General features: G+C 47.1%; 2 protein-coding genes across 3 annotated transcripts in view; one reads left to right on the plus strand and one right to left on the minus strand.

Moving 5' to 3' along the window:
• The first annotated feature begins 275 nt into the window (after nucleotides 1–275).
• NR1I2 (nuclear receptor subfamily 1 group I member 2) lies at nucleotides 276–14244 on the plus strand. The gene is made up of 9 exons (XM_058556521.1): nucleotides 276–494; nucleotides 4623–4840; nucleotides 7759–7892; nucleotides 9285–9472; nucleotides 10374–10648; nucleotides 11801–11943; nucleotides 12144–12260; nucleotides 12596–12701; nucleotides 14091–14244. Exons 1-9 carry the CDS (start codon nucleotides 276–278, stop codon nucleotides 14233–14235), a joined length of 1545 nt encoding a protein of 514 aa, XP_058412504.1. The 3' UTR covers nucleotides 14236–14244.
• A 4178-nt stretch (nucleotides 14245–18422) lies between these two features.
• Nucleotides 18423–27710, minus strand: part of GSK3B (glycogen synthase kinase 3 beta) — a 202135-nt gene continuing 192847 nt past the window's right edge. For both annotated transcript variants that reach the window (XM_058555863.1, XM_058555862.1), the window contains one exon: nucleotides 18423–23199. In XM_058555863.1, coding sequence (XP_058411846.1) covers nucleotides 23132–23199 — 68 coding nt within the window. In that variant the 3' untranslated portion in view covers nucleotides 18423–23131. The remainder of the gene's footprint in view (nucleotides 23200–27710) is intronic.

Here is a 27710-nt window from a genome sequence, read left to right on the forward strand (position 1 = left end):
CCTTAGCAAATGAAGTCACTGTGTATATGTCCATCAGCCTGGTAAGGCGACTGCTGCACGCACGCAGGACGGAGCCTTCTGTAATTTCAACCATCTCTTAGGCAGCAGCACACTGGGGGGCCATCCTCAATGTGTAGGCCACCTTAAAGCTCTCCAATGGGCCCTTGTGACTAAGCCAAAGCTGGTATTTTTCAGGGCTCAGTAAAAGGCCCTGGCTGATGAAAAACAGAAGAAAAAGCCTCAGTGACTAAAACACAGAGGCTGAGAACCACTGCATGTGCAGGGAACAGGCGGCGTCAACCCCAGAGAAGCTGCAGGTCCTTTTAGACATGGCCATCTGCTTCCACGAGCCTCTGCTCAGAAAGTCAAGGGTGTGGGATACAGAGGAAGCCTCCCAGCGACTAGTCGAGACCCAGTGGACGGCCATTACAACCTCGAATGCTTCTTTCATGTGGAAGGAAGGCCCTGCAGCCCTTCAGAGCGGGGCGGACAAGGTGCCTCTGGATGTGGCAGGAGGGGCAGCAAGGCTCCTCGGTCCCTTCTGCTACAACTAGCGTAGAGATGGCAAGAGCTGAGGGCCTCAGGAAATCACTTTCCACCCGAGAACAGACAGCTACACCAAAGGAATCACATGACGTGGAGGGACTCGGAAATGAACTGCCTGGGAAAAAGCTTGCATAGAAAGGAAGGGAGTTTAATAAGTGGTTCACCCATTCAGAAACAAGTCTTGTGAAGGATGCAGTAATGTTGAATTAAGAACACAGGTTTTGGAGTCAGGCTGACCTGGGTTCAAATTCTGGTTCCACCTCCCACTAGCTAAGCAATGTCAACCAATCACCTACCCAGAGAGGGGGTGGGGCCACGTGTGCCCAGTGCAGTGAGCCCCAGTCGTGTAGAAACACTAAATTCATTAATTTATTCATTTACTTATGGCTCTTCCTTGCTGAGAATATATCTTGTCTTTAGTATTCAGCCTAAATACTGAATTTTACAATTATGTTTGAAAAGCCGTCACTGAACAAGTGTTTTACTTTCACTGAATACAAGAGGCAGTCATTTCAATCCTCTGCTGGCTAGATTCACAGAATACCAGGCACAGTGAGGAGCAGGTGCAACCCTCAGAGTAAATACAGCTGGATTCAATTGAAACTACGCATCTAATTGGGCTTGTGAAATTCACATGAAAGAGACATGTGGCTGGCACATAGCAGTCACCTAGTCACTGTCATTTCCTGCCCACAGGGCACCGTTCTGTAAGGAAGACTAGTGTAAGAGTGGAATAGGCTCAGGACTGCAGGTGTCAGCTGGCACTCCCCACCCTAGCGCCGACCTATTTCTAGTGGAACTCCAGGATTTCCGTTTCCATTATCTCTTGCTGTGTAACAAACCTCCTCAAAACTTACTGGATTAAACCAACCACCATTTTGTTTCCTGTCATGATTCTGTGTGTTGATGGGGCTCAGCTGGGAGTTCTGCTCCCCATGGCATCAGCTGGAGGCTTAACCGGGCTGCCATGTCCAAGAGAGCTTGCTCACATGACCGGAGGTTGGTGGGGATGGCTGGAAGGCTGGAAGGCTGGAAGGCTGGGCCTCTCTCATCCCTGTTGTCTCAAGGCTCTCCCTTCTCACATGGCCTCTCTGCCTGGTCCCTTTGGGCTGTTGCTCCAACAGCATAGCCAGACTTTCTCACATGGTGTCTTAGAGCTCCTCAAAGGGCAAAAGCAGAAGCTGCCAGGCCTTCTTACAGCTTGTGCCCAGACCTGGCACAGTGTCACATCGCCGTTAAAGCAAATCCCAGACCATCCTTGATTCATCATGGACGGACTGCACGAGGGTGGGAATCCCAGGAGGTGTGGTTGACTGGGGGCCATCTTTGGAAAATAGCTGTCATGAGTTCTCTAACTGGGACTTCATAAGGCTATGAGAGACTGGACTACAGAATGTGCCAGTGTCTGCTTATTTAACAGTAAATTTAGGCAAAACAAAACCAAAGATAAAAATGCTATAGAATGAGCTTCTGGCATTAATTCTAATACCTTCTCATTAAGGCATTGGGGACTGTATTAATCAGACACAGTTTAAGTAAACATCTCTCCTCTGTCCTTGTGGAGACATTTCTTTCATCTTCTTGGTGTACGCCATCCGCTGAGCTTCTCCTGTGATTCATGCAGTCATAGTGTGATCATCACTTCCCTTCTAGGGAACAGCATTTGTACTGATTGCTGAGGAAGCGCCATCTCACTATCTCTGATTGTCTAAAGCTGATAATTTATGTGCAGAATCTCTGCCAACCGTCTCCACAGCCTCAGATTCTGCTATTCATACTGGCTCCTGAATGAAGCTGAAAATTAAGGAAGGTAGTACTCCTCCAATGTGCATTCTGAAACAGTACCTTACATATAAAATTTTCCCTTCCTGTGATGCTCTTTCATTTTGGAACACTCTGTGCCTGTGAGTCGTTAGAGAGTTTTGCAGCAGGCCAAAAGAGTGACTTCTAGCTCTCGTAGGACCTGAAAAACGATCCAACATGGCAGGGTATCTGGTGTGTGGGAGATGCTCAAACACGTTTGTTGAGTAAAATGATAAATGTTATGATCATTGTTATGATGAATAAATGAGTTACCTTTTGCAAAAGACCTAGAACACTGTGAGTTTCCATAATTGTTAGTTACCATTTTAGTATCTGCCCCATCCGTTATTCTCCAACATAAAGCCTGTCCCCAAACTACTAATCCTGAAGCTTAGCTTGGCCCAGCCTGACATGCTGACACCATTTTTCTCAGTGTCTTTTAATGGCCACATTTAATATATTTACATTTAATTATCAATGTATTTGCTATTTCTACCATCTTATCTTGTGCTTTCTATTTGTCTCACTCTTTGAGTTTCTTTTAATCTCTCTAGTGGGATTTTTCCTTCTTCTTCCATTTCTTCCTTTCTATTAGCTTCCAAGTTATGCATTCTATTTCTAGACTTTTAGGGGTTACCTTGGAAATTTTGACAAGCATACTTTACTAATCAAAATTGAGTTACTTATTATATTTTCCTCCCTCAGCAATACAGAACCCTAGAAAACTTTCACTGTGATCATCCGTCTTCTGACTTAGGTGTTGTTGCATATTTTAGTTGTGTTTTGCTTTTCCTAACTCCAAAGACATTATTATTATTAGTTTATATAGTCAATGTTGGTTCAGATTTTATAGTCAATTTTTATTCATTTTTCAATCCTACTTGGTCAGTGTTATGGTCCTTTGCTCTTATATCTTCAACATTTTCTATTTATTTAAACGTATTCTGTGTTTGATAATTCAGGGAGTCTTTGCATGTCTAGGTTTGTTCTAAGTTGTTTTTGTGCTGACTCTTGCTCATGGTGCCACATTGTTCTTTGACTCATGATTTATGAGTTTTTGCAGATATTTCTTGAAAATTACTTATGCGACTCTTTGTGCCTAGGGAGAACGTGAGTTCCTCTAGAGAGGAGGATCCATATCTGCTCCTGCAGGTGTCTGGGAGCACTACCAACCCAAGATCACTAAGTCAAATTCTCAGTTTGAGGCTTTTGTGAACACTCCAAGTACACATTTTGTCTACAAACCTATACGAGGTCAGGATTATGGTTTGAAAAATCAGGGGAGATTCCCATACAGACCTGTTCAGTTCAAGTTTCCAGTCAGACTATTTTATTTGCAGTTTTCTGGTGGCCAGAGTCAGAGGACCAGGTTAATTTCTAATTCATCCTTACAGGTGAAACTGTCAGCTCTCATCTGTCATGTTGAAGTTTTCCAAAAAGTTTTATCTTGGTTTTAGAAAAGGCAAGATCATCTGTGGTGTGGTGGCCCTCAGCAATCAGTGCCCAGAGAGACTTTTGGGACCGCAGTGAATAGGACAGTTCCCAATTCCTCACTCACTAGAACACTCACTGTCCTCGGTGCCTATTCCAAGTAGAATTCAAGTCACACTCTCTAGGTGACAGTTGCCTGGGAGACATCTTGAGTACAGCTCTGTTAGAAGGTACAAGTTCTCTGATTATTCACTTACGCCCCAGCTTGACTGGGACCTGGGCCATTTTCTCCCCACATCATGAGCCTGACTCCTCTCTATCTTTCTCCCCACCTGCTTGGTTATTCAGTTGAAACCCTCTGTCTGCCCAGCCTTTCCAGCTCTGTCTGGGAGCCTGGGCCACAGCATACCTGAGGGCCACCCCCCATAGGTTTCCCCAATCCCAGAAACCATCTTGAACAAGTGTCCTGTCCCCTGGGCTGCTCCCTGTTCAGGCCTTCTGTCTTCAGGCCTTTGACCAGCTCATGGCCTCTGGATCTTAGTCCATTCAAGTATGACTTCTATGAGCCAACCCAGATATAGCATTTTCTTTTTCCTTCTCATGTCTTCCTCTCACCCTTCTCTCTCCCATGTTCCTGTTCATGTATCTTATTCTAGGGCCGTATTATTGTATACAAAATGTCATGGTTACATCTCTCTTTAGAACAACTCCAACTCCATCCCCATTTCTTCCACAAGAGGCAGCTCTTGGGTCCACGGAAACAAATGAGAGTGACACACAGTGAGGGATGCCCCTGCACGTCCCTTCCCAGCCCTCTCATTCCTGTGGTTTTTCACTTCTAGTCCAAGAGGCCAGCAGCAAAGCTGGAGGTGAGATCTGAAGAAAGCTGGAACCATGCTGACGTTGTGCGCTACGAAGAAGCAGACTCCACTCCTAGAAAGCCCGCCGTCAATGCCCATGAGAGAGATGGGGTTCCCCAAATCTGCCGTGTATGTGGGGACAAGGCCACTGGTTATCACTTCAATGTCATGACGTGTGAAGGATGCAAGGGCTTTTTCAGGTACAGTTACCTGTCAACCTTTACCCACCTGCCACCTCTGACACACCTGGTCACATCTAACTAGGCTTCTGCCATTGGCCCAATGGGTACCGTCTCAGGGCCTCAGCTTGACCTGTTTCCCAGGTTCAGAGTGGGGGCTGGTGGCCCATCCAAATGGCTCTCAGGAGAGTCATTTGTCTCTCAGAGGCTCCTTCATCTTCTGTCTTCCCCCCTACCCTGGAAAGGTCCCTTTCCATTAAGATACCCATTTGTTTCTCTATGTATTCTTGAGTAAAATAGCAAATCAGTCAGTAAAAGAGGAAAGAATTTGAAAATCCTAAATGCAAGTGTTCAGATCAGTCTTCTGGAGTGGTCGTTCAGTAAAGAATGGCATAAAGTAAATGAAGACGACAACAAGACAAGCTCACCTAGAAACAGACAGAGAGGTCCCAAAAATTAAGGACTAAAAGGTCCCAGCTCACAGCAAGGCAGGCGGGACAGAAGGCTCACGTAGTCAGCTGAAGAAAGAGAAAGAACAAAGCTCAATGCAGGGCTCTGACCAAGAGGAAGGGAAGCCAACCAGGAAAGGAGGGGAGTAGAGAAACGACTGTGTGAGAAAGGTTCTCAGTCTGCCCTCGGGAGGGCCTGGTGTGAGAGAGCAGCTCCCATCAGGGGCCACGCTTGGGACCCTCATGCATTTCAGGACAGCCAGCCTGGCTTAGCCTCTGCGGAGTTCATCCTGGTGGCGGGACATTCAGATGGAAACAAACCCTAGAGCCAAGGCCCACCCTGTAATCCCACCAAAGATGGGCCACTGGTCAGCTGGGTGGGGGACTAGAACCCACAGGAGGACGTCCAGGCTGGGATCAGCCCAGGGAGGGATTGCAGCAGCTCAGTGTGCCCCCAGACACTCCAGCTTCGCTTACGTGGTCAGGCTTGAGCAGTTCTCGGGTACCATGGGGTTGGGTTGTCCTGGGGCGGGTCCAGAGGTGGCTGTGTTCCAGAGAGAAATGAACGCCCATGTTGGTGGGTTCTAGCAGAGGCTTGACACAGCCCCTATGTCAGGCTGCCTTCAGCTACAAGTAACAGAACACTCCACTCAAAGTGGTTCAACAATAAGGAAAACATGTTACTTCTCATTTCTAGAAGTCTGAAGGCTTCAGGGTTGGTGAGTTCAGCAGCTCAGATCTTTTCGTTTTTCTCTTCTGCCATCCTATGTGAGAGCTCTGATCTCAGCCTGCTGCCCTTGGGGCAGCATCATGCAGGGGCCACGGGCAGCAACCACGATGCTCAGCCAAGCATCAGAAAGGCCCACCTCCTCCTCTCTCTAAGAGCAAGGAAACCTTTCCCAGAAGACCCTCACCTCACATTGGCTCGAACTGGGCCCCAGCCTACTCCTGAACTGGTCGCTAGCAAGAGCACCAGACATATTCTTGAGCTGGGCGTATGCCAACATGGCCACACGGAGGAGGCGGACATCTGAGCCATATCTGGATTCTGCCGGCAGCATCCGTGTAGACTGCCTTGGGGTGTGGGGTCCTCTGCTCGCCTCGCTCCACTCAGGTGCTGCCCTGGGACTCCCAGAGCGAGGCACAATATTGTAGTGGTGAGAGCTGAGATTTTGGTATCGCGGACCTGGCTTCAGATTTCAGCTTGTCCTCTACCTGGAGGGATAGCAATCTATCTTCTCAAAGACTCAGTTTCCTCCTCTGCATCAGACAGATGACGTGATGGATTCCATAGGGTGTGAGAACTGGATTTGCAAAGCTCTGCACAACATCCAGCCCTGCATCTGATCCATAGCACATTGTTCATAAGCGTTAGCAACCCCCTTTACCGTTCTAGGTGGACTCTCAAGGAGGATCAGGGTTTGGCAGGGGAGGGGGTGGCGCCAGGGAAGAACATGCCCCCTGGGCTGGTCACTCGCCCCGGGCCTCAGGCATCAGGCCTCTGTGCTCAAGCCTGCGGGTCGGTCATCAGGAGCACAGCTCAACCTCCGGGTTCAGCCCCCAGGGCCCACTCTGCAGCCACACCTGTCGTTCCTCATTTTCCACACTGCGGGACCAGAACCAGAGGCCAGAGCTGAGGAAGAATTGGCTTCTTTCCATTCAGCTGTGAAAAGGGGGGAATAACTTTAGGGCCGCACTGATTGGGTCTTCTGTGGGAAGTTCAGGATGCCTGGGCAGTGGGGAGAGGGTGGTTGTGCTGGGGCCTCTAAAAGGCATTGACCCCAGTGTCTCCCTACCTGGGGCAGCTGTGCCAGGCCGTGTGGCTGCAGGGCCCGCATACTCCACTGTCACAGGGCTCTGAACCTCTTGGCTCCCCTAGGTCAGTCAGGAGAATCTGCTTCTCCAACAGGGAAGCTGTTATCCAGTGAGGTGGAAAGCTTCCCCATAGTTGACCCCCACCTCCAGCTGCCCCTGGCCCCCCATCTAGGATGGAGGCTGGGGAGGGGAGGGTGCTTCTTATGTTTCCTACATTCCTGGGGCCAGGCTTCCTCTGGCTCCCTCTTCCAAGAAGGAGAAATCCAGGAAGAGGCCACCTGCATGGAAACATGGCGCAGGTCCTCCTGGGGTGCCCGGTGACAAGGGCGAGGAGGTGAGAGGGGAGGAACAGGCACTGGGGCTGGGCCTGGCGCTGAAGCACCCCGAAAATGGCACAGGCAGCCGGTGCCTGTCAAAAGCACAGTGGGAATGTCGCAGGAACCGTTTCCTCCCAGCTCTCCCTCCTCCAGAGACTCCTCTAGGGGGGCCCCCCTGTCGCTCTCCTACGAGCCCCACCCAACTCAGAGGCAAAAGCAGGGCCCACAGAGGGTGTGACTAGTGTCCCCAGTGTGGGGAGGGGACAGGGAGAGAGAGAGCGGTGTGGCCTGGAGCCCCTGGCTCAGGGAGCCAGGCGTGTCCCCTGCAGCCTACCTTCCGCTCTTTGTTCTCCCCCAGGAGGGCCATGAAACGCAATACCCGGCTGCGGTGCCCCTTCAGGAAGGGCACCTGCGAGATCACCCAGAAGACCCGGCGACAATGCCAGGCCTGCCGCTTGCGCAAGTGCCTGGAGAGCGGCATGAAGAAGGAGAGTGAGCAGCGGGATGTGCCACGGGCGGGTGTGGGGGGCGTGCATAGGCACTATGACCTGATACGGGCGTGCCCAGGCTGAGCAGGAATGGACGGTGGGGATGTGATGGCCATGCGTGCAGACCTGCACTGCGAGTGTCCACATGTGCGCAGGCGCATGGGTCGGCTGTGGCCTGTGGGCAACAGCTCAGCCGCCCACAACACCATGGCCCCATCCTGTGGGGACTGGAGACGTGGAGGGCACTTTAGTCTCTGCTCTGGGAGGTGCGCTTATCTCTGGCCAGTGTCGTGCCCCTCTCTCCCCTCAGTGGCTCTTAACGGGATTCTTTTTGTCCCCTTCATAAATGTTTTAACCAAATTGGGGAAGGTCAATTTGAGGGAGGGAAGCTGGAGACACATGGTGTGACATGACCCCCAACCTTCCAGCGGCTAGTGCCCACCCACTGCCCCAGACCTGGTGTCTTCCAGAGGAACTGTTTGCAGACAGGTGACATGGAGTGCTCTCATTCTACCTGTCAAGCTTTGGTATAATTGTGCCCCCAGGTCACTCTGAGACTGATGGGGAAAAGGCTGGAAGCTTCCAGTGCATATTTATTTCCATCGATCACAGAGTGACCCTAGGCAGTGGGCGGCCTCTTTCAGGGGCCGAGTTCCCTGGGCATGTGGACAGAGAGCCTCCCACAGACCAGCTGCGAGTGAGGCCCTCACTGGCCGTCCCTGCTCTCTCCCGCAAAGTTCCCCACAGCTTTGCTCTGCACACACAAGTGGGCTCCAGAAATCCATGGAAGACCCTAAGGCTCCAGGCCACATAGGAAGTGGCCAGAGTTGGTATTTCTTGCTAAGCAGTAGCCCCAGCTTCCGGGGTCTTGGAGAGCCGGGGGGCCTTGGGGGACTCTGAGGAGTCTTGTTGGTGTCTGATCCTCCAGAAAAGAGCAATATTAGGTGCATTTACTCAACAGCCATTATGTACCAGGAGCCGTATTAGGCACTTTCCATGCAGTGTCTCATTGTAACAGCAGTGTGAGGTGAGCACTGTCACTCCAGATAACCAGGAAGGAAACTGAAGGCAAGAGAGGTGACAGAGCTTGTCAAGGTCTTGCCGCTAGAGAGCAGCAAAGCCGTCACTCAAACCCAGCGCCTTTTGGTTCAGAAGCCCCCACTCTCCCCACTGTTCCACAAAGTTGTTACAAACCCCACAGCCTCGGGCAGCACACCAGCCACACCTCATCCCTCCGTCCTTGCCCAAGTGTTTCTCCAGAGGAGCCCACAGACCTCTCAAGTCTGGAAAAGGGCTGGTTCTCGTCAGCAGCCCTCTCCCTACCGCTGCCTGGAGGGGGTTAAGAGGGGCCGAGCTTCTGGCAGGTGACCGAGCTTGCTCCTGGCTGTCCCTGCAGTGATCATGTCCGACGCGGCTGTGGAGCAGAGGCGGGCTTTGATCAGGAGGAAGAAGAGGGAACGGATCGGGACTCAGCCCCCCGGAGCCAAGGGTCTGACAGAAGAGCAGCAGATGATGATCAGGGAGCTGATGGATGCTCAGAAGAAAACCTTTGACACCACCTTCTCCCATTTCAAGAATTTCCGGGTATAAGGCTTTAGAGCTGGCTCAGCTCCTGTGCCAGCTCCTTGAAACCCCAATCTCACTCCGGGGGTTCTCCAAGTGTGCTCCCTGGACCAGCGGCAGCAGTACCTGGGAACTTGTAGAAATGCAAGTTCTCAGGTCACCCCAGACCTCCTGAATCAGAAACTCGGGGTGGGGCCTAGGGGTCTGCGTTGTGACAAGACCCCCAGGTGATTTTGCTGCACACTCAGGTCTGAGACTGTCTGCTCTCTCCCTCCACAGCAGGAGAAATTTGTCTGAGCGATAAAGGGAGGGAAAGCTGAGGTGCCCCAGGGCTGCTGGCATTCAGGGCTTTATGAGGACAGGGTCAGGACCTGCTGGGGGTGTGACTTTTGTGAACTGGTTTTACTGATCTAAGAATGGTTAGTGACCTCAGCAATGTTAACCACGTCTGACCCAGTGCCTCCTCCTCTGGTGCTCACGGGTGTCTCAGGTGACCTGCCCAGCCCAGAGAACCGGTTAGCCCAGAGGCGCCATCTGTTCTTTCCATCTGTAGCTCCAGATCCTTCTCTCTGAGTCTCCTGAGCCCAAGGTCAGGGATGCTTGGGACACACGGATGGTGGAGGCCTCCCCTCACCTTCCACTGGGGCAGTGAGCAAACCCATCTCTGATCAGGCAGGGGTGTAAAGGACCAGTATTTCACAGATCCAGAAAGTGCACCACCTGATGCGAGAAGACCAGAGAGAAGAAACAAGTGCTCTGTGTGTGTCGGGGGGGGGGCGGTGTGCACACGCGCCTGCAGTCGTGCATCCTCTCAGGCTGCAGCTGTGGCTGTGGGTGCCCGTCGGGGGCTTGTGTGAGAACGTGTTTGGGAGAATACTTGCCGTCTTTCTCTCTTCTCTCCCCTTCCCGGCTCATCTCCCAGCTGCCTGAGATGCTTAGCGGTGGCCATGAGTTTCCAGAGTCTTTGCAGTCTCCATCAGGGGAAAAAGCTGCCAAGTGGAGACAGATCAGGAAAGATCTGTACCCAGTGAAGTTCTCTCTGCAGCTGCGGGGGGAGGACGGCAGCATCTGGAACTACAAACCCCCAGCCGAGAGCAGCGGGAAAGAGATCTTTTCCCTGCTGCCCCACATGGCTGACATGTCCACCTACATGTTCAAAGGCATCATCAACTTTGCCAAAGTCATCTCCCACTTCAGGTAGGATACGGGGGCTGGGTGGATGGGTGTGGAAAGGAGCGGGAAATGGCCAGCAGATTCAAAGGGTCTGAATTTGGGGGATGTTGGTGCCAAAAGACCCTCCCTTATCCCTGTCCCCGGAGGCACCTGGCGCTGTTGGGGGAATGGAGCCCTCGCTGTAGGGCTCATTCGCTTTGTGATTGTGGGCCTGCCATTTAACCTAATTGTGTCTCAGCCTCCCCACCTGCTGGATGGGAGCTAATAATGCCTACCTTGCAGGGCTGTCATACAAGACAACATCTGCAGAGCATCCAGCACATACTTGGTGGCCATTCAGATAGGAATTCCTCTCCCTGATTCACCCCAAAAGGGCAACAATCAGAAGTTCCAGAGCACAGAAGGAGTGGGAAGGAAAGAGAAGGAAGTCCAGAGGGAGAAGGAGAGAGGCAGGAACAGACGCTGGCTCTCTGGCAGTCTGCTGCCAAGAGAAGGCTGGGAAGGCCTGAGGAGGATGGGTGGTCCTGAGAACCAATCTAACCATGAATATCAGAGGCAGCCACTGTGGCTGGGCCTGTGCTCAGTGCTGGGGGTGGGGCTCAAGGCATCCAGGCTGCCTGGAGAGAAACAGTAGGAATATCGAATCCAAATAGACAGCAGGAAGCAAATATCCCCGCTGCACGGAACTTGTGCCAAAGGAGGGGCACCTGCATTCCGGAAAGACTTCTAGGAGGCACAAAGACAGCTTGGCCTGAAGGACTAGCAGGATTTACTTAAATGGAGTTAAAGGGGCAATCATTCCAAGTGGGGAAACTGAGGCAGAAAGTATGAGGCGAGGGACCAGGAGCCAAGGCATTGGCTGTGGGTCAGCAGCTGTGCAGGGAGTTGGAGGAGAAGGGACCAGGCTGTAAGGACCCTGGATGCCAAGCTACTTTGGCAGTGGAGAGTCCCTGAAGGTAGCAGGAGACTAGAGGAAGGTGGAAGGGAGGAGTTATCTGCTTGGCTGGATTGTGAGGGGAGAGATTGGAGGCAATCGGAAAGCAACTGCAGGAATCCTCAGGGGTAGGAGCCCACCCTCCCCTCCCCCCAACACCCCCAATTTCTGGACTATGGGAGTAGGTGCTGGCCTGTGGTGGCTTCCCAGGAAGCTGGCATCCCCTCCCGTCCTCACTCCAGGGACTTGCCCATTGAGGACCAGATCTCCCTGCTGAAGGGGGCCACTTTTGAGCTGTGCCAACTGAGATTCAACACAGTGTTCAACGCAGAGACCGGGACCTGGGAGTGTGGCCGGCTGTCCTACTGCCTGGAAGACCCTGCAGGTGCCTGAGAGCCCCTGCCTGCCCTGGCAGAGGGAGGGGAACATACCGTGGAGGGAGGAGAGGGGCCGTGCCAGGATATGTGGGTCCTGGGATCGTAGGGCAGAAGATTGGGCGATGGGAAAACAGAACTTGGTAAGGGAAATCTGGGTCTTGGGTCAGATCCTGAGAAGTTTGCCCCTCCCCCCTCCCCCCACCCACAGGTAGCTTCCAGCAGCTTCTCCTGGAGCCCCTGCTGAAATTCCACTACATGCTGAAGAAGCTGCAGCTGCACAAGGAGGAGTACGTGCTGATGCAGGCCATCTCCCTCTTCTCCCCAGGTGAGGCCCCGCCTGTCCCACGTGGCTCCCCAGGCTTGCTCACCCCCTCAGCCGTAGCTGCAGGGGACAGCAGCCCCTCCTCTGTGCCCCGGGGAAGGTCCCAACCTATGGGCTTGCCCCCCACTCACTGCACAGCCGGGATGGGGCCTCTGGCTGGCTTTTCTTCAGGCCAGTGGGGTGAGGCACAGCCTTCCTAGTGCTCCCTCACTTCCCTGCCTGGGTGTCTCCGGTTCTGGATGGTGGTTAGCCGGCCATTTGCCCTCTCTGGGCGGGACCGAGCTTGTCTTTACCCCCACGGCCTTGCTGGCACCACACTGCCTTCGCTTCCCCACCAGACCGCCCCGGTGTGGTGCAGCGCAGGGTGGTGGACCAGCTGCAGGAGCGATTCGCCATCACCTTGAAGGTCTACATTGAGTGCAACCGGCCCCAGCCCGCCCACAGGTGAGCAGCAAGCATGGAGAGTGCGAGGGGGTCCCTTGGCCGCCCTGCCCTCCATACCCTGCCTGTTCTGGGCCTCTTGGGGAGAGCAGACTGGAGGTGCTCCTGGGGCAGCCTCTGAGGACCAGGACTTTGGGGCCTGTGCTGTGACCTCCCCTAAGGCCTCCTGCCCAGGCAGCCTGAGCTCCAGCCCAACAATGGAGAAACCTGAGGAGGCCCAGAGGCCACACCCAGGTGACAGGACACTGTTCCCTGAGACACAGCTCTCCTCTGCCCAGAGCCCCCCACACTCTTGTCATCAAGGGGTGGGGACAGCCGGGTACTCTCCTGAGGCTCCTACAGGCTCTTCTAGCAATAGCCAGCAATAACCAGAATGATGATAAAGATAACAATCATGATGATAATAGTAAATAAATCTATAACAGCTGTTGAGAAGTGCCAACCCTGGTGCCAAGCAGTTTACATATATTGTCGCCTTTAATCTCGAAAACAGCCTCACGTAGTGGGTGCCACCACCACCCCTCAAGGGACTGGAGGCTCAGGGTGACTGCCCCGGGTTCCACAGCCAGACAGGTGGAAGCTGGAGGTGGACCCAGGTGGACCAAGCCCACAGCCCACACTCTAAGCAGCACTAACCACCACCCAGGACAAACACAGCAAACGGGATAGGGAACGCCTTAGTTTTTCTGGTCACAACCCAAAGGGGAAGGCTGCTCAGGGCTTGGCCAGACAGGGGCTTCCACCCCTTCACTGGGCCTTGCAGTCCCTGTGACCTGGTGCCCCCAGGCCCAGGTCATGGCGGGCGAAGGTCAGCACTGTGTATGCTGGTGTGAACCTAAACCTCGAGTCTTTACTTGGCCTGTTCTTTTGAGCTTGGCATCCTGGGATGCTGGGGTGACTTGATTTGCTCAGTCCTCCCCCGTATGGAGCCAGAAGGCATCACGGGGAAACTGAGGCATGAGGTGTGGCCCAGATGCTAGATCCCAGGCTATATCCAGGAAGTGATTGTAGCCTGCAGCCTCTGCCCCCATGACTACTCCACTCCGTCTTGACCCCCAGCCATTAACCAAGGCAGTGATTTCCCCCCAAATTGACCTGTGCACTTGGTGCCTGCAATGCTTAGGTTTTCCCACGGAAGTCTCTGTGTACAAGAGGATAAGGTGCGAGTGGAGAGTGCAGGTCCACACCTCAGTCCCCCAGGCTGTTCTGCCCTTCTCATCTGCAGGCTGAAAGAGAAGCTTAAGGAATTCAACTGAGCCTTGTCTCTTGGCTGACCTGAGATGTCCTGAGATTAAAACCTCCAAATTTGTGCAACTTCAGAGCGGTCCCAGGGTTGGCGGGTCGGGGCAAGGGCGGGCTGCACCCCCAACCTTTCCTCTGGCTGGCCTGCAGGTTCCTGTTCCTGAAGATCATGGCTATACTCACTGAGCTTCGCAGCATCAACGCCTACCACACCCAGCGGCTGCTGAGCATCCAGGACATACACCCCTTCGCTACCCCGCTCATGCGGGAGCTGTTCAACATCTCAGATGGCTGAGTAGCTGCCCCTTGGGCAAGCCCCCGTGGGGCAGCCAGAGCCAGAGCCCTTGGAGCCGCCACTCCTGGGGCTCTGGGACAGATGGACACTGCTGAGAGCCCACAGTGCGCTACAGGTCCTTCCTCCACAGGGAACTCACAACGACAGCTCTGAGGATGCTGGCTAGCATTCCTCAGGAAGGGGACATGGGTCCTCCCAGCTCCCAGCTCAGTCTGTGGAGAACAAAGCCATCGACCCTTAAATGGAGAGTGCACTATAGGTCAGGCCCATTGATAGGCAAGGCCACCCTCCCCTTAGAAAGCCCTGTGGTCTGGGGATTTAGTGTTATGGTGGGAGAGGGGAAAGGTGGCTGGGGTTGGGCCATCAGAGGGGCTGTGCCCACACCCAAGTTCATTAGCTTCTTGGGTATTTTCGCTGCTACCTCTAGTACACCTGTCTCCCACTTCTTACTCATTCCCAACCCACAGCCTCCTGTCCTGAGCTGCTCTGTGAGTTCCAGGCCTGTGTCCATCAGCAGGTGCATTAATGACTGTGGGAGTATTCTAGAGAGAAGCCAGAAGCCTGCATCAAATGTCAGAAGCTGCTCATGACTTCCTTCTGTGTCTCTTCTTCCCTCCTTCTGGCACCTCATTCTGTGTCTCTGTATCCATTCAAACATGGTATTAAGCGCCAATAATAAGCAACCTGCTGTGGGGTATACAACACTGACTCAGACATGGACTCTGACCTTGAAGACTTTATGGTTCAGTAAAGAAAACAAAGCAGAAACACACACAACTTTGATCAAAAGGAGAAGTGATAAGTGACGTAAGCGGCACAGGGAATTTCTTCGTGGATGCTGAGCTACGCTGGGTTCTCTGTGCACTCGGGGACCCGACCGATGGATCCCTGGGACCTGTGTTCGTGGCAGGAAGGGCACTAGCTGGCTGTGTGCACATGTGTGTCTGCCCCACATCTGAACTGGGGCTTGGGTTTGCTCCCGAGGCTGGAACACTGGGGTGCTCTCTGTGACACGGCAACGTTGACAGGCAGTTAATAAATGTGCTGGATATGCATGCACCATGTTTCCATTTACACATCTATTTTCAAAGCCAAAGAGTATGAAAGTGTCTGCTTTGTTTATAGCCATTTTGAGTAAAATGATTTTGCATTTTCCACACATTATGTTTTAACTAATTTTACATAAGGCATTCCCCACCTAAGAACTAGGCTTAGCAAATATGTTCCTGAGTTTAATGTCAAATCAAGTTAAGAAGACTTACATAATTAACTTTGGCTAGAGATTTAAATCTTTTTTTTTTTTTTTGCCTTCTTTTCCAGGGAAAAAAGAAATGTGGGGGGGCCAGCCCAGTGGCATAGTGGTTAAGTTCTTGGGCTCCGCTTTGGCGGCCTGGAGTTCACAAGTTTGGATCCCGGGCACAGACCTACACGCTGCTCATCAAGCCAGGCTGTGGTGGCATCCCACATATAAAAATAGAGGAGGATGGGCATGGAAGTTAGCTCAGGGCCAATCTTCCTCAGCAAAAAAGAGGGAGATTGGCAATAGATGTTAGCTCGGGGCCAATCTTCCTCACCAAAAAATAAATAAATAAATGAAAAGAAATGCAGTGGTGGGAAAATAGACGTTTTTCTATTTTTTTTACTATTTATTTTACTATTGACCTTTACACATCTGAAGACTTTTGGTTGTAAGAAGATAAAAATGCATGATTTGACTTGGTTTGCTCATAAGATGATTGTTCTATATAAAAATTTAAAGTATTTACATACCATAATTAAAAATATAGTAACTGAATTAACTTTAAATATCTCATTTTGTTGCAAATGAAGTTACAAGTTAATTTTAAGGAACAGATACTCATTTAGCTTTTACTATTTTACAGAAAGCAGGCCAAACTTTGAGAACATAAGAAATCATCGACACTATAAATCAAAGCAAGCAAACATAGTCCCTGTCACCCTCCACATTTACCAGCCTCTTCTGCATCAAGGAGACACAGAACACACTCATTTTTAGAAAAGAAACTGAGGGATAAAAGAGCTCCTCTCTCCAAATACAATGAATACAGCTTTCACCCCCAGGAATTTGGTCTAAATATACTTATTTGGAAATGCAAGTTTTATTCAACTGTATTCATAAATCATACACCTCTCTCCTCCCCCACTGAAATAATTTTGTGTGCTATTCATTGAAGAGCCTGAAACGGTTGTTAAATGTCAGCTACAGTAAGGTGAGGTCAAGGGATGTTAACATGGGATGTAAACTCCCAGCTCCTAGTATGGATTTTAAAAATACCTGGGCAGTTCCCCAAACATTGAATTGGTATGTACATATGATTTATAAATTATAAAAACTAAGTGTAGTTAAGATTCAAGGTTAGATGCACCAAAGAGCTCACACAGGATAGTCCTTTCAGCAGCTCTGTGGATCTTGAGTTTATAGGACTAGGAGCCAGATTAACTTTCCTACACTCAAACACTTGGATTTCCTCATTACTTCCTTCCCTGAGCTTTTGAGCATAGAGAACTCAGCATCAGTTTCCAGGCATCCCTGTGGCCACCGTTCTTCTTCTAGGTCTTGCCTCAGTAAGGTGAGGATGGAGTCAATCTCCAAAGCTCAGGAGAAAAGACTTTCTAAGTAAGTGACTGCTTGCCTTCTGGCTCTCCCTTGAGTCAGCGCCACCCAGTAGCCAATCCCTACCTGGGCCAGACTTTAAGGATATAATTAAAGCCTTGACATCAACAAGTCTTTCTTGGGGGAAGGCCCAGGGTGGCCTCTCCTTTCTGGAGACAAGATGATGTAAAGAGAAACATTTGAGTGACCATCGCTTCCCAGCTTCTGACAATGTGGGCCTCATCATGCCACCTTCCACAACAGCTCAGTTTTTCCCTGGACACTCTGCTTTTTCATATCCACAGCTCTCCTAAATGTGAAAGTGGTAGTGGGTGAGTGAAGTAATCCTACAATTGAGAAATGGGTGACCACCCCATCACTCATGTTCAAGTTCTTTTGCAAACTTCTGCATGAAGGGGATCTGCAACCTGATGTCTCCCTTTCCCAACTGTCATCCTTCTAGAACACCTTCTGAAATGACATCACTATCACTGCTCTCCTGAAATGGGATCTCAAAGGACTGGTTGGCCAGTACTTTTTGGGAGACCTTAGAAATCAGAAATGCAATCTGTCAGGATTTTAAGTCAAAAGGCTATCTTGTAGGTCATTTAACACACTGTGTTAAGTGAATCCCAAACAAACGCACTTCAATGCCATCAGGAGGCCCATCCCACAAGTAACATCTTACATGTTAGCGCTGATACTCCCAAACCCCCACACACTGGTAAATGTATCTACTTCACAAATATTAGTGGAATCAGCCAGCCCCACCACCACAATAAATAAGTAAATAAGGAGAGGACCCGACTTTATCCAATATAAATGCTTTTATTGAAGCAGCAGTCACATGACTTTATATCTAGCCTTTAAATTAGGCCTGACAGAGTGAGCCAGCCCTAAAAAAATGTTGTTTCTTTTTGCACTAAGAGACATAACATGTTTACATACATCATCCAGGATTGGAAATGAGCAGACTCAAAACACAACATGTGTTGGTTACCCGGGAGGTACAGCCCCACTGTTTGTGGTGTTCATATATTTTTCAGATACTCCCAAAGACCATTACTAGTGGGATGAAAGTTAAAATACAGCTACACCAAACCATGAACATAGTAATCAAAGACAGCAGCTTATACACGTTTTAAAAATTTGTCCCTTTAAGGGATTTTATTTCTTTTCAAAGCAGTGTCTGCAAAGCTTCCTCTACATCAAATCCAAAGGTTTCCAAGATGGAAGCTGCACCTCTTGGGGCTACACAATGGAATAAGATCATTGGAAAGAATGAGAACTAATGTTTGTATCTTGATTTTTATAACAAAGGTTCATGTTTCTCTAATTGGAGGAACGGAGACGGTGATGTGACTACATATTGCAGTGACAAAATAGGCAGGGTGAAGAAGAGAGTTGGGTACTGAAATAAAGACCACACACTTGTGAATTTTAATTTCATTTCCAGGCTAACCTACTTTTTATTTAATGCAAATTACAGTACCAGTTAACTATTTCCAAACCAAGTCACATAGAACGAAATGTATTTACAAGGGAACGGGGAAGGGAAAAAAAACATTGAGCATACTTTTCACAAAAAAGTTTATATTTAAAATGAAAAAAAAAAATCAGTCACAGAGGCATTCAAGTAGTAATAATGTTATACAGATTTTGCTTTTCCTTTATATCAAGACAGATTTGCACAAGTGTTTGCAATAGTTTGTATACAACCCACAGTCCTTTATATATATATATATATATATATAATAAATTTTTTTAGGTTTGTTTTTAAGATGGAAGTGGTCACGCTAATTGGTATGTGTACAGGCCCAAGTGATCCATCGGCAACACATTTAGAAATGCAAATTTTACAGGCAAGCACGTTTTCATACATCTATCTGTATCTGCCTGTAGACAGATATAGTAAGAAAAAAACTTAAAAATTAACACAAGGAAGTCTACTTTGTCAAGCTAACCCCTTATGTACTGGTTGTCATTTTGCTTTTATTGCAGAGGTGCAAAACGGAGCAACAAACTTGAACAAAAGTCATAACCCTTGTGAAAATAATCCAAACCCCAGGGATTACTTTCAAAGCCTCTCGAACATAGAACTTAGTCTGGGACGCTACTGTGCTTCTAGTTGTCTCTCTTATTTTCAGTGGCTCAGGCTTCTACCAGAAAAGACAGATTTTATTGTAAAGCACGCTTAGTTTATTTTTCTATATAGGGGAGAAAGTGTTCGGCTCTGTGATTAGATGATGGCTAACATGAACAAGAGGAATCAGATACAATTTTGGTTTAAAACAAAGAAAAACCCCCAAACTGCTGGGGATCTGGCATTGGCCAAACTTCCTTTGGCAGATTCCAAAGTTAAATCCTTTAAAAAGGGAAGGGAAAAAGAAATGAAATGCCAGTGTCTTTATATCCACAGGGATAGAGAATACAACAGTCCTCTCAGAAACCTTTGCATTGGTGCAGACAAGATGACTGGTTAGGCAGGCTTTGTTAAAACATAAACCAAAAACGTGTCTAAAAATTAGGACGACTTAAAAAAATGACACAACATGTCACTGGAAAGAAGGTGCAGTCTTCTGCCTTGCTGGAATGAACACACGATGTTTCAAAAATAGCAACCTTTGGTTTGGTAAAGTTTGTTTTTTCTTCTACTCAAGACATCTTATATGGAGTACTTGGAGGCAAAACAAATAATCTTGACTTTTTTCTTTCAACAAAGGCCTTCATGATGGGCACACAGTAAGAATTACACTGATTTTTTTTTTTTTTAATTAAAATAATGACATTTCATGGAAGGGGGTGGAAGCGGCAGGAGGGAGGGATGGGCTAAAACAACAGTCCTCTATGGGCCCGGGGCACCCCGTGCAGTAACCTAGTAATCGCACTAGAGCAGTTTAGACCACTGACGTATCAAAACCTGACACTACTAAGAAACTCTGATTTATAAAACCCGTTGTTTCTCTCTCTCTCTCATTTGCAAGGGAAGTAGGTAAGGAGGAGAGAGAGCATGGAAGGCTCCTGCAATCTGCTGTTTGTAAGACCCATGGTTAGGGTTTGGGGTCAAGACAGGCAAAAGCTAATCTATTTGCTATCCTCCAGCTCTAGGGCTCCCTGGCACTACTCTAACTCCCTGGATGGACTAAGTATGAAATGAAACCGGTCACTGCTACCGAGGAGGAAACAGATGCTCAGAATCAGAACACAGGCAGGGCGTGAATGAAACGAGATTATGAACATGGTTTCCTCTTTCCACTCCTGAGCACGGCATCACTGCAACTTAACCGTGGAAGGGGCAAAGACACTGTGTTAGGAGTGAGCTACTATCTCAAGGGGAAAGGGTGGGACAGGGAGACATGGATAGAGAAACCAATTAAAATTTAAAAATGAAAACCAAAACCAAAACAAAAACAAATACATGGCAGCGAAGGCACTCCAAACTATATAGATACACTATACATTGCTAGAGTTATTGTTACAATAATACAGGCCGGTACCTACTGTACAGAGTTAAAACTATATGGCTTTAAAAAGCTCGTCTACATTTTGTCTGATTATTAAACAGAATCACTGCCCTGAACAGTAACTTTTTGCTCATTAATAACAGTTCCTGGGTCCACATATTTACATACAAAACAATAAAACTTAAATTTAAAAACACTGAAAGAAAATATAATGTACAAGCTTGAATTTGGTGAGGAGCTTTATTATTATTATTATTATTATTATTTACAAAAAGATATTCAGAGACCTGGATCTCACTTGTACAAAAGAGTTGTGATCCTGTCATGATCCTTGAGAAAGAAAAACCACGCACCTCAGCCCTCACACACAAACAATAAAGTGAGAAAAAAGCATCTGCCTTCTTTCTCTTCTTCTCTTACCCCATTTATGGTGGGGGGTGGGGAGTGTTTCCTAAAACAAGCATGGATTTTTACAGACTCCAGCAAGTATACCAAGTCCAGAGTAGCATCTGTGTCCAAACGTTTGGCGGGGCAGTTTGGTCTGAACGCAGGTCCATTTCTCTGTACAGACCTGCTGTTCAGCTTCTTCATAAATCCTTTCTGAAAATCGTCTATCAGAGCCATTCCCTTTAGGAATCATGCTGCCAAATACTTTGATTCAGACTGTTTTCAAATCTTAATGAGCTCTCAGAAGCTCGTTATGAAAAGTAAAGTTCGTTTGATTTGGTTTGACTGAGTGTATTTCCTTTCTCACGAACTCTCATATAATCAGAGGTTTGAGACTCTTGAGGCCCCCTTGTGGCCTAAGAGCTTAGCCAAAGAGTGAGTGAAAACTAGGATGGCTCACAGTTGCCTTTCTGGGTACTGGTTCACTTCAGCAGGCATTTGGACCCTCTGGGAGAGTCACACACACTTGGAGAGCAGGACAGGGTGCTGGGACCTGCGTGAGGGCTGTCAAGAGACTCTACTCCCAAATCACCAGGAGGGCGAGATCCCGAACATGACCTAAGGGGGCAATGAGGAGGGGGAAGGAGGTCACACAGTCTAGGGCTCAGCTCTGCAGCCCCACAGCTATCAGCTAACCTTGGAAGGTGTGCGGGGAGGGAGCAGGGAGGAGGGAAAGGCGGCCATCACTCAAGTAATCTTTACATGTAAAGTACAACTGATTGTGCCTTAAAGATTCATAGGTCAAGTAATGGCCCATAAGCACCAAGGTGACTAAGGTTCATTTTAGAGTATATAAGGCCCACATAGATGTCAACCTTAAAAGTATAAAACAAAGTTGTTGTGAAAATCTATTTCCTCACTGCAAACATAATCCTTCAATCCTCCTTGCTTTCCAAGGAATATTGCTTTTTCTTCAAAAACAGAGACTGATTCTTACACCATTCACTGATACACAAAGAAAACAGAAACAAAAACTCGTAACTGGGTGTAGGGGGGTATATGTTCTTCTCATGCTTCAACCAGTTGATTTTGATACTGTGGACAAAAAAACAAAAACAAAAGGCAGTATTGAATCTATGTATATATAACATATATACACATATTTATATAATCGGCTTTTCCTATAAAGTCAGCAGGTACAAGTGACTGTTCATATCATTTTGATGTGTAGTTTTTAATATTCCTACCATCTAAAATCATAGTGGCCTATCTGACATGCATCAATAAATAAAATTTAAAAAGCATGAGGTTAAAAAAAGCTGAAATTAAATACAGATTCTGGTTTGGATTTTAAATTAGAACTATGTGCAGAACGTGGCAATTTCTGCAAGCTCAATTTGCAATTAAAAAATATGAAAAATAAACCAGTAGATTGTTACAGTTCACATTATTTAACTATAATGTCCTCAAGTGAATCTTTCCAAGGGAAGCAACTTTAGAAAACAATCTGGACAAATTCATTCACAGTGGTGAGATCTGCTCCCGGCCTGTCCCTTTCCTCCAGGTCCATCAGCTTTTGACCTCTGCAGCCAGAGTGGCCGGCTGAACACCTTTTTCAGTTTTCTCCTAGGTCACTAGTTTAAAACTGTACTGCGATCTGCAAAGAACCTTTGGTCAGGCAAACCAAGATCCACCCATGGAGCGCGCACGGTCCTCCTCTGACAGCCTCCTACTAAGTTTCTTCACCACTAGCACTAATTCAGAGCAAAACAAAACCTTAAAGACAAATCAATTAAGAATCTTCCCCTTATAGTTGCAATTTTATTGACTTCCCTGGATTACAAATGATACACTTTCCTTTTTGTCTGCCACACCTGCCACCAACACGACAAAGGCGAGTCTTCAAACACCCGAGGATATGGATTAATTTTACAAGTGACACTAAGTCCCCACTGAGTTACACCTGCTAAAAGCTCCCAACCAATTTCAAGCTGTGCACTATACCAAAGTCTTACACTTGACTTTAAAAGAAAACAAGTTCAAAAAACCTTCAGCACAGAACAAAGTTTTCTTATTTTGTGGAAGGGGCATGAAGCAGGAGTCCTGTTTTTAAAGTATACAACAGCAGACTTCTGATAAAAAAAAGATTGTCGTGGGAGAGAGATTGTGTGTTCTAGTGCTCCGCTTCCCTCCCCACAAGCCCTCCCACCCCCTGGATCTCCCTCAAAGTGAGAATACAATGAGATTGGTTTGTATTTATAGATATTTTACAAGGTTAAATAAGAACAACAACAATAATAAAAAAATTGAACACTAAAATGAACAGGTTTTTTTTCTCTTTTTAATTTTCTTTCCAAACGTGACCAGTGTTGCTGAGTGACACTCAAGTAACTGGTGGTTTCTCCTGTGCAGCTGGCTGCTCGGGACTTGCTCAGGTGGAGTTGGAAGCTGATGCAGAAGCAGCGTTATTGGTCTGTCCACGGTCTCCAGCATTAGCATCTGCAAATCAAAAGCCCCAAGAGAGAGTATGAGCAATGCTCTAAAACCCCAAAGAGAAAAGTACACTGTCTCAACTGTGAACTGTGAGCTGTGTGGTCTTTCAAGCTGTATCTAGAATGTTGTTTTAAGTATGGCCAATACTATGAAATCTGAATTTCTTTCTGCTTAGAACTAAGTCCACACCTTGATCTGGTCTTGGTGCAGGGAAGAGAGTGTCTTTGAATAAATTACAGACTCGGAGCCAGACACCATTTCTGTCAAAGCTCTTGCTATAGCTGGGCTTAGCTGTGCATGAATACTCAGTTGGAGTCTAGCTCACTTGAAAATAAATGAACAATGCACAGCTGGGAAAACTTGCTAAAAATTCTGAGCCATGTTACAATATGCCATCTGCTTAAGTGGGTGAAATGGGTGGGGCAGTGAAAGTAATATGGGTCAGTGTTGATAGGCAGAAGCATTAGGCATAAATTAAATTCATTGCTTGCTTTCTAAGCACAGTCCCTCTTCATTATTCATAGAAATGGAAGACAATCAGCAAAAAAGAAATAACTACTGTAGTACAAATTCACTTATTCAATTCAATAAAGCATCTTATAGTCAAATATCTTGGCACTGAGCTTATTTTGCCTAATCCTTTGGAAATATGTATGACTTGACAACCATCTTTAACCCTCCCACCCCCCTTTTTAAGGTCCATTATTATTTCACAGCATCCACTAACGTTTAAGTGGGCATTTGTGTCCAGACTGGCTCTCCATCTTGGGTAGGCAACGGACTGCCGTTTCAGTGGTTAGTCAAGTTGCATCTCTGTCATCCCAGCCATCACAAATGACTGGGAATATACTGCTGGGCAAATTTTCTCCCCAACACTTCACACTAAGCCCTGAGCAAGAAGAGAGGTAGCTTGACTGGGATGGGCAACTTCCAAAAGCCATCTCCCTAGAAGTCACACCACCCTTGGCCATCAAGGCTGGCAACACCAAAAAACAGACCCACAAGTTTCATCTCTATGGAGACTGTAGCTCTCCCATGTCCTATCATGTGTAGAGTAAACAATGTCATTGCTGAATGCAACATGTGATCCTTGGATCTTTCTACTTTGAATTTTTTCATTAGAGTGAGAAACAAAAGACCCCAAGGACACAAAGGAACTCTTTAACAAGGATTAGCTATTCAGTTTATCATTTTAATGGCCACTCTATAAAAATTTTACTTCTTTTCTAAATTCCTGATTATCCTGCCCTCAAAACAATTTACCCTTACACACATTTAACTCAGACTTTGAGGAAGAAATGTTTATATCTCTGAATTTGAATGGTTATGGTCAATTCATTTAATTTCCTTCAAAACACTTGCAGCTGCTTCTAATCCTGTTTTCATGCAAATAAGTGTATACATTATGCATCAGGGTCCATGCATGAGATTCATATTGCCCATGGCATGGAGTCCTATTCACTCATCGGTATGGCACATGGACAGGTGGCAGGAGAGAGGAGATGACATAGAATCTATTCTCCAAAGGCAGATAAGCAGCCTTTTCCAATAATCAGTAAGTAACTGTGTCTAATGCTTCATTCACAACCCCTAGTCTTTCTTGGATAGGCCCTCTTTAGCAGGAGTTTTACTCTCAACGATCATCCAAATTCTGTGCATCAATATCACCTAACATCAATTCCTGTCCAGGCCACAGGTTCCTGTAAACCTTTCTCAAGAAAAACATTCTTTTTCCTAATTTAGGCACAGGCTGCATTAAAAACAACAGTCCAGAGAAAGCCTGAAAGGCCCAGAGCTATCTCAGAATTATAATGTTCATCACAAATCCAAGCTCACTGTAGCATTTCCTGTGCTTTGGATGACACTCAGCACCTTGCACGATCATCATCAAACAGCACTTTGCTCTCATCTTCAGCATGTGAAGATGACAGGTAAAACTGTCACATTCTGGTCTTCCCCAGGACTTAAGAGAGTCACCAATTATCAGGAATTGATCTGCTTGACGATGACATCAGGACACATACCAGCACTGTTAGCAGCTCTGGCCATGGCAGCCATCAGCTACATTGGCAACATCCACCAGAGCTCAAGGATGTGGCACCTAGCCCATGATGTTCATTTGCTCTTGGGCGAAATCCTCTTGAGCTACTATCTGCAGATGTCCTTTCACTGGCTATTACCTGTGAGCTTAGGACATGCCCTAAACTAGTCTCCCTTTCCTTGGATAAATTCAAGGCTGCCTGTATGACCATAATAAAAAGCACAAGCTTTTAAGTGGGCATATAACCAGAAACGAATTCACCTTCTGAACAATAAAATTTGAAAAGGCACTCCTATTCCTCAGGTTTGTAATTTAATGATCTCATATTTTTTCTCTGAATTATTTCCAAATCACTTATGAGTAAAATTTTAACAGCCACTTATTTTGATTACAAATATCTTTGATACCAAAAGTCATAGCACTGTACTCATTCATCAAAAAAAAAAAACCTTTGCCTAGGGCAATGAACTCCACTTAAAATCAAATTTCCTTGCCAAGAAAAACAGAGTTCCTCTGTTTTTCAGAGGGAGACAAAGGACAGGGAGGAGAAAAGCAAAACAAAAAAACCGTGGCGTTCTACAAACTCAATAGGAGCTCCACAGACCGCCCAGCCCACTGACTGAACAAAGCTACATTTCGTCAGTTCTTCTTGGTACATGAGTATTCTGCTCCCACCGTCAATTCTGTAAGCTTATTTTACACAACTGAATTAATATGAGACTTCTATAATAAAAATGTTCATTAATTTAAAATTCTGATAAATTGTCACTAGATTTGGATGTTTACTGTAATTTCTATAGCTTTTCTTCTCAAACATTCAAACAATAACTCTTTAAAAGCAACAAAGCTCATTTTGATTCTCCTGCATTCCCCCCTTTACATTTGTGTTGGTAAAAGTAATGTTCCCTGGCATTAGGGTTTAAAGGATATGCTCAGATCTTTTGATTATAAAGCATCCAATCCAATGACGAATAATCAAAGACTGACTGTACAGTCTCATGTAGCTAGTCTTGAGATGTTCCTCTGAAATTCACACTGATATATGATATATCAGAAAGATACTGATACATCTTTCTTAAATCTAATCCAATTCCACAACCTTTATTGAGTCTGAGACCTAGGTGTACAACTTAATAGCTGTGTGATTTTGGAACAAGTTATTTAACCTCCCTACCCCTCAATTTCCTCATCTGTAAAATGGTGATAATACCACCTACCTATGAAATAAGGCCTATGAAGTGCTTAGCATAGTACTTGGCTTATAGTAATTGTTCAATAAATGGAAAGGTGAAAGAGACAACTAAAAATACATACGTTTATAGTTTAGTGTGACTACAATAGCCACCATCACTACCACAATAAATATCAGTGGCAGCAGTTAACATCTGAGTGTTTACCAATGTGCCAGACATCACACTAAGTACATTGCAAGCACGTCATTCAGCTCCCCCAGCAACTCCAAGAAATTGGCACAATTATTGCCCTCATTTTACAAATGGGAAAATAGAGGCACAAAGAGATTAAGTAATGTGCCCAAGGTCGCAGAGCTAACACGTGGGAGAGCTGAGCACAGAGGGAGCAGAGAAAAGGAATGATGACCTTCATGAGCAGTAGGGGACAGCAGAAAAGATTTCCTAGCAAAGGAAGAAAAGAGCTTAAGGGGACTTTCATTCAGACCTAACCCCTACATAATCCACTGTGATTTCTAGAAGCCTATTTTTATTATCTTAAAAGGGTTACTACATTAAAATAGATCAGTGAATCTATGATAAGAATTAAAAGTACATTTAGTTATTTTATTTTCTAATTTTCAAACAGTCTATATGGGGTATACAGAGATACAAGTCTTTTAGAAACAACTATAGAGCTGATATTTCACTGACTTCCAAGTTTCCTAGAAGCTGATGCCCATTATCGCCCTTCTGATGCTGCTACAAAACAAGCAAACCAAGGATGGACTTGAGGGGGAATGGAGAGAATAATCAGCTTCGGGGGAGGAAGGTATAAGACCATTCTTATACACTGTGGTAGCCACCTTCCAAGATGGCCCCAATCAGTCATGCCGCTTGGTGACCCTGCTCTAATATAGTCCCTTCCCCCAGTGAAGAGGGTTGAATATTGCAGAAATAATGGTGACTTCCAAGGTTAGGACATAAAAGACACTGTGGCTTCCACCCACCTTGTCCTCTTTCTTGGATCACTTGGTCTAGGGGAAGCCAGCTGCCACAATGTGAGACACTCAAGTAGCATGATGGAGAGGTACACATGGTGAGGAACTGAGACCTCCTGCATACAGCCAGCACAGATCTGCTAATCACGTGAATGAGCCATCCTGGAAGCAGATCTTTCAGCCCCAGGCAAGACTTGATGTCTGCAGCCCTGGCTGACATTCTGACTATAACCTCAGGAGAGACCCTGACATAGAACCTGATCCAGCTAGGCTGCTTCTGAATTCCTGACCCACAGAAACTGTGTG

The sequence above is a fragment of the Diceros bicornis genome, chromosome 15 (genome assembly GCF_020826845.1).
Source record: "Diceros bicornis minor isolate mBicDic1 chromosome 15, mDicBic1.mat.cur, whole genome shotgun sequence".
NCBI classification, from domain to species: domain Eukaryota; kingdom Metazoa; phylum Chordata; class Mammalia; order Perissodactyla; family Rhinocerotidae; genus Diceros; species Diceros bicornis.

Coding starts and splice junctions, on each gene's coding strand:
- NR1I2 (XM_058556521.1), top strand. CDS start 276: ATGTGCAGGGAACAGGCGGCGTCAACCCCAGAGAAGCTGCAGGTCCTT. Junction 495..4,622: donor TTCAGAGCGGGGCGGACAAG/GTGCCTCTGGAT, acceptor TTTCACTTCTAG/TCCAAGAGGCCAGCAGCAAA. Junction 10,649..11,800: donor AAAGTCATCTCCCACTTCAG/GTAGGATACGGG, acceptor TCCTCACTCCAG/GGACTTGCCCATTGAGGACC.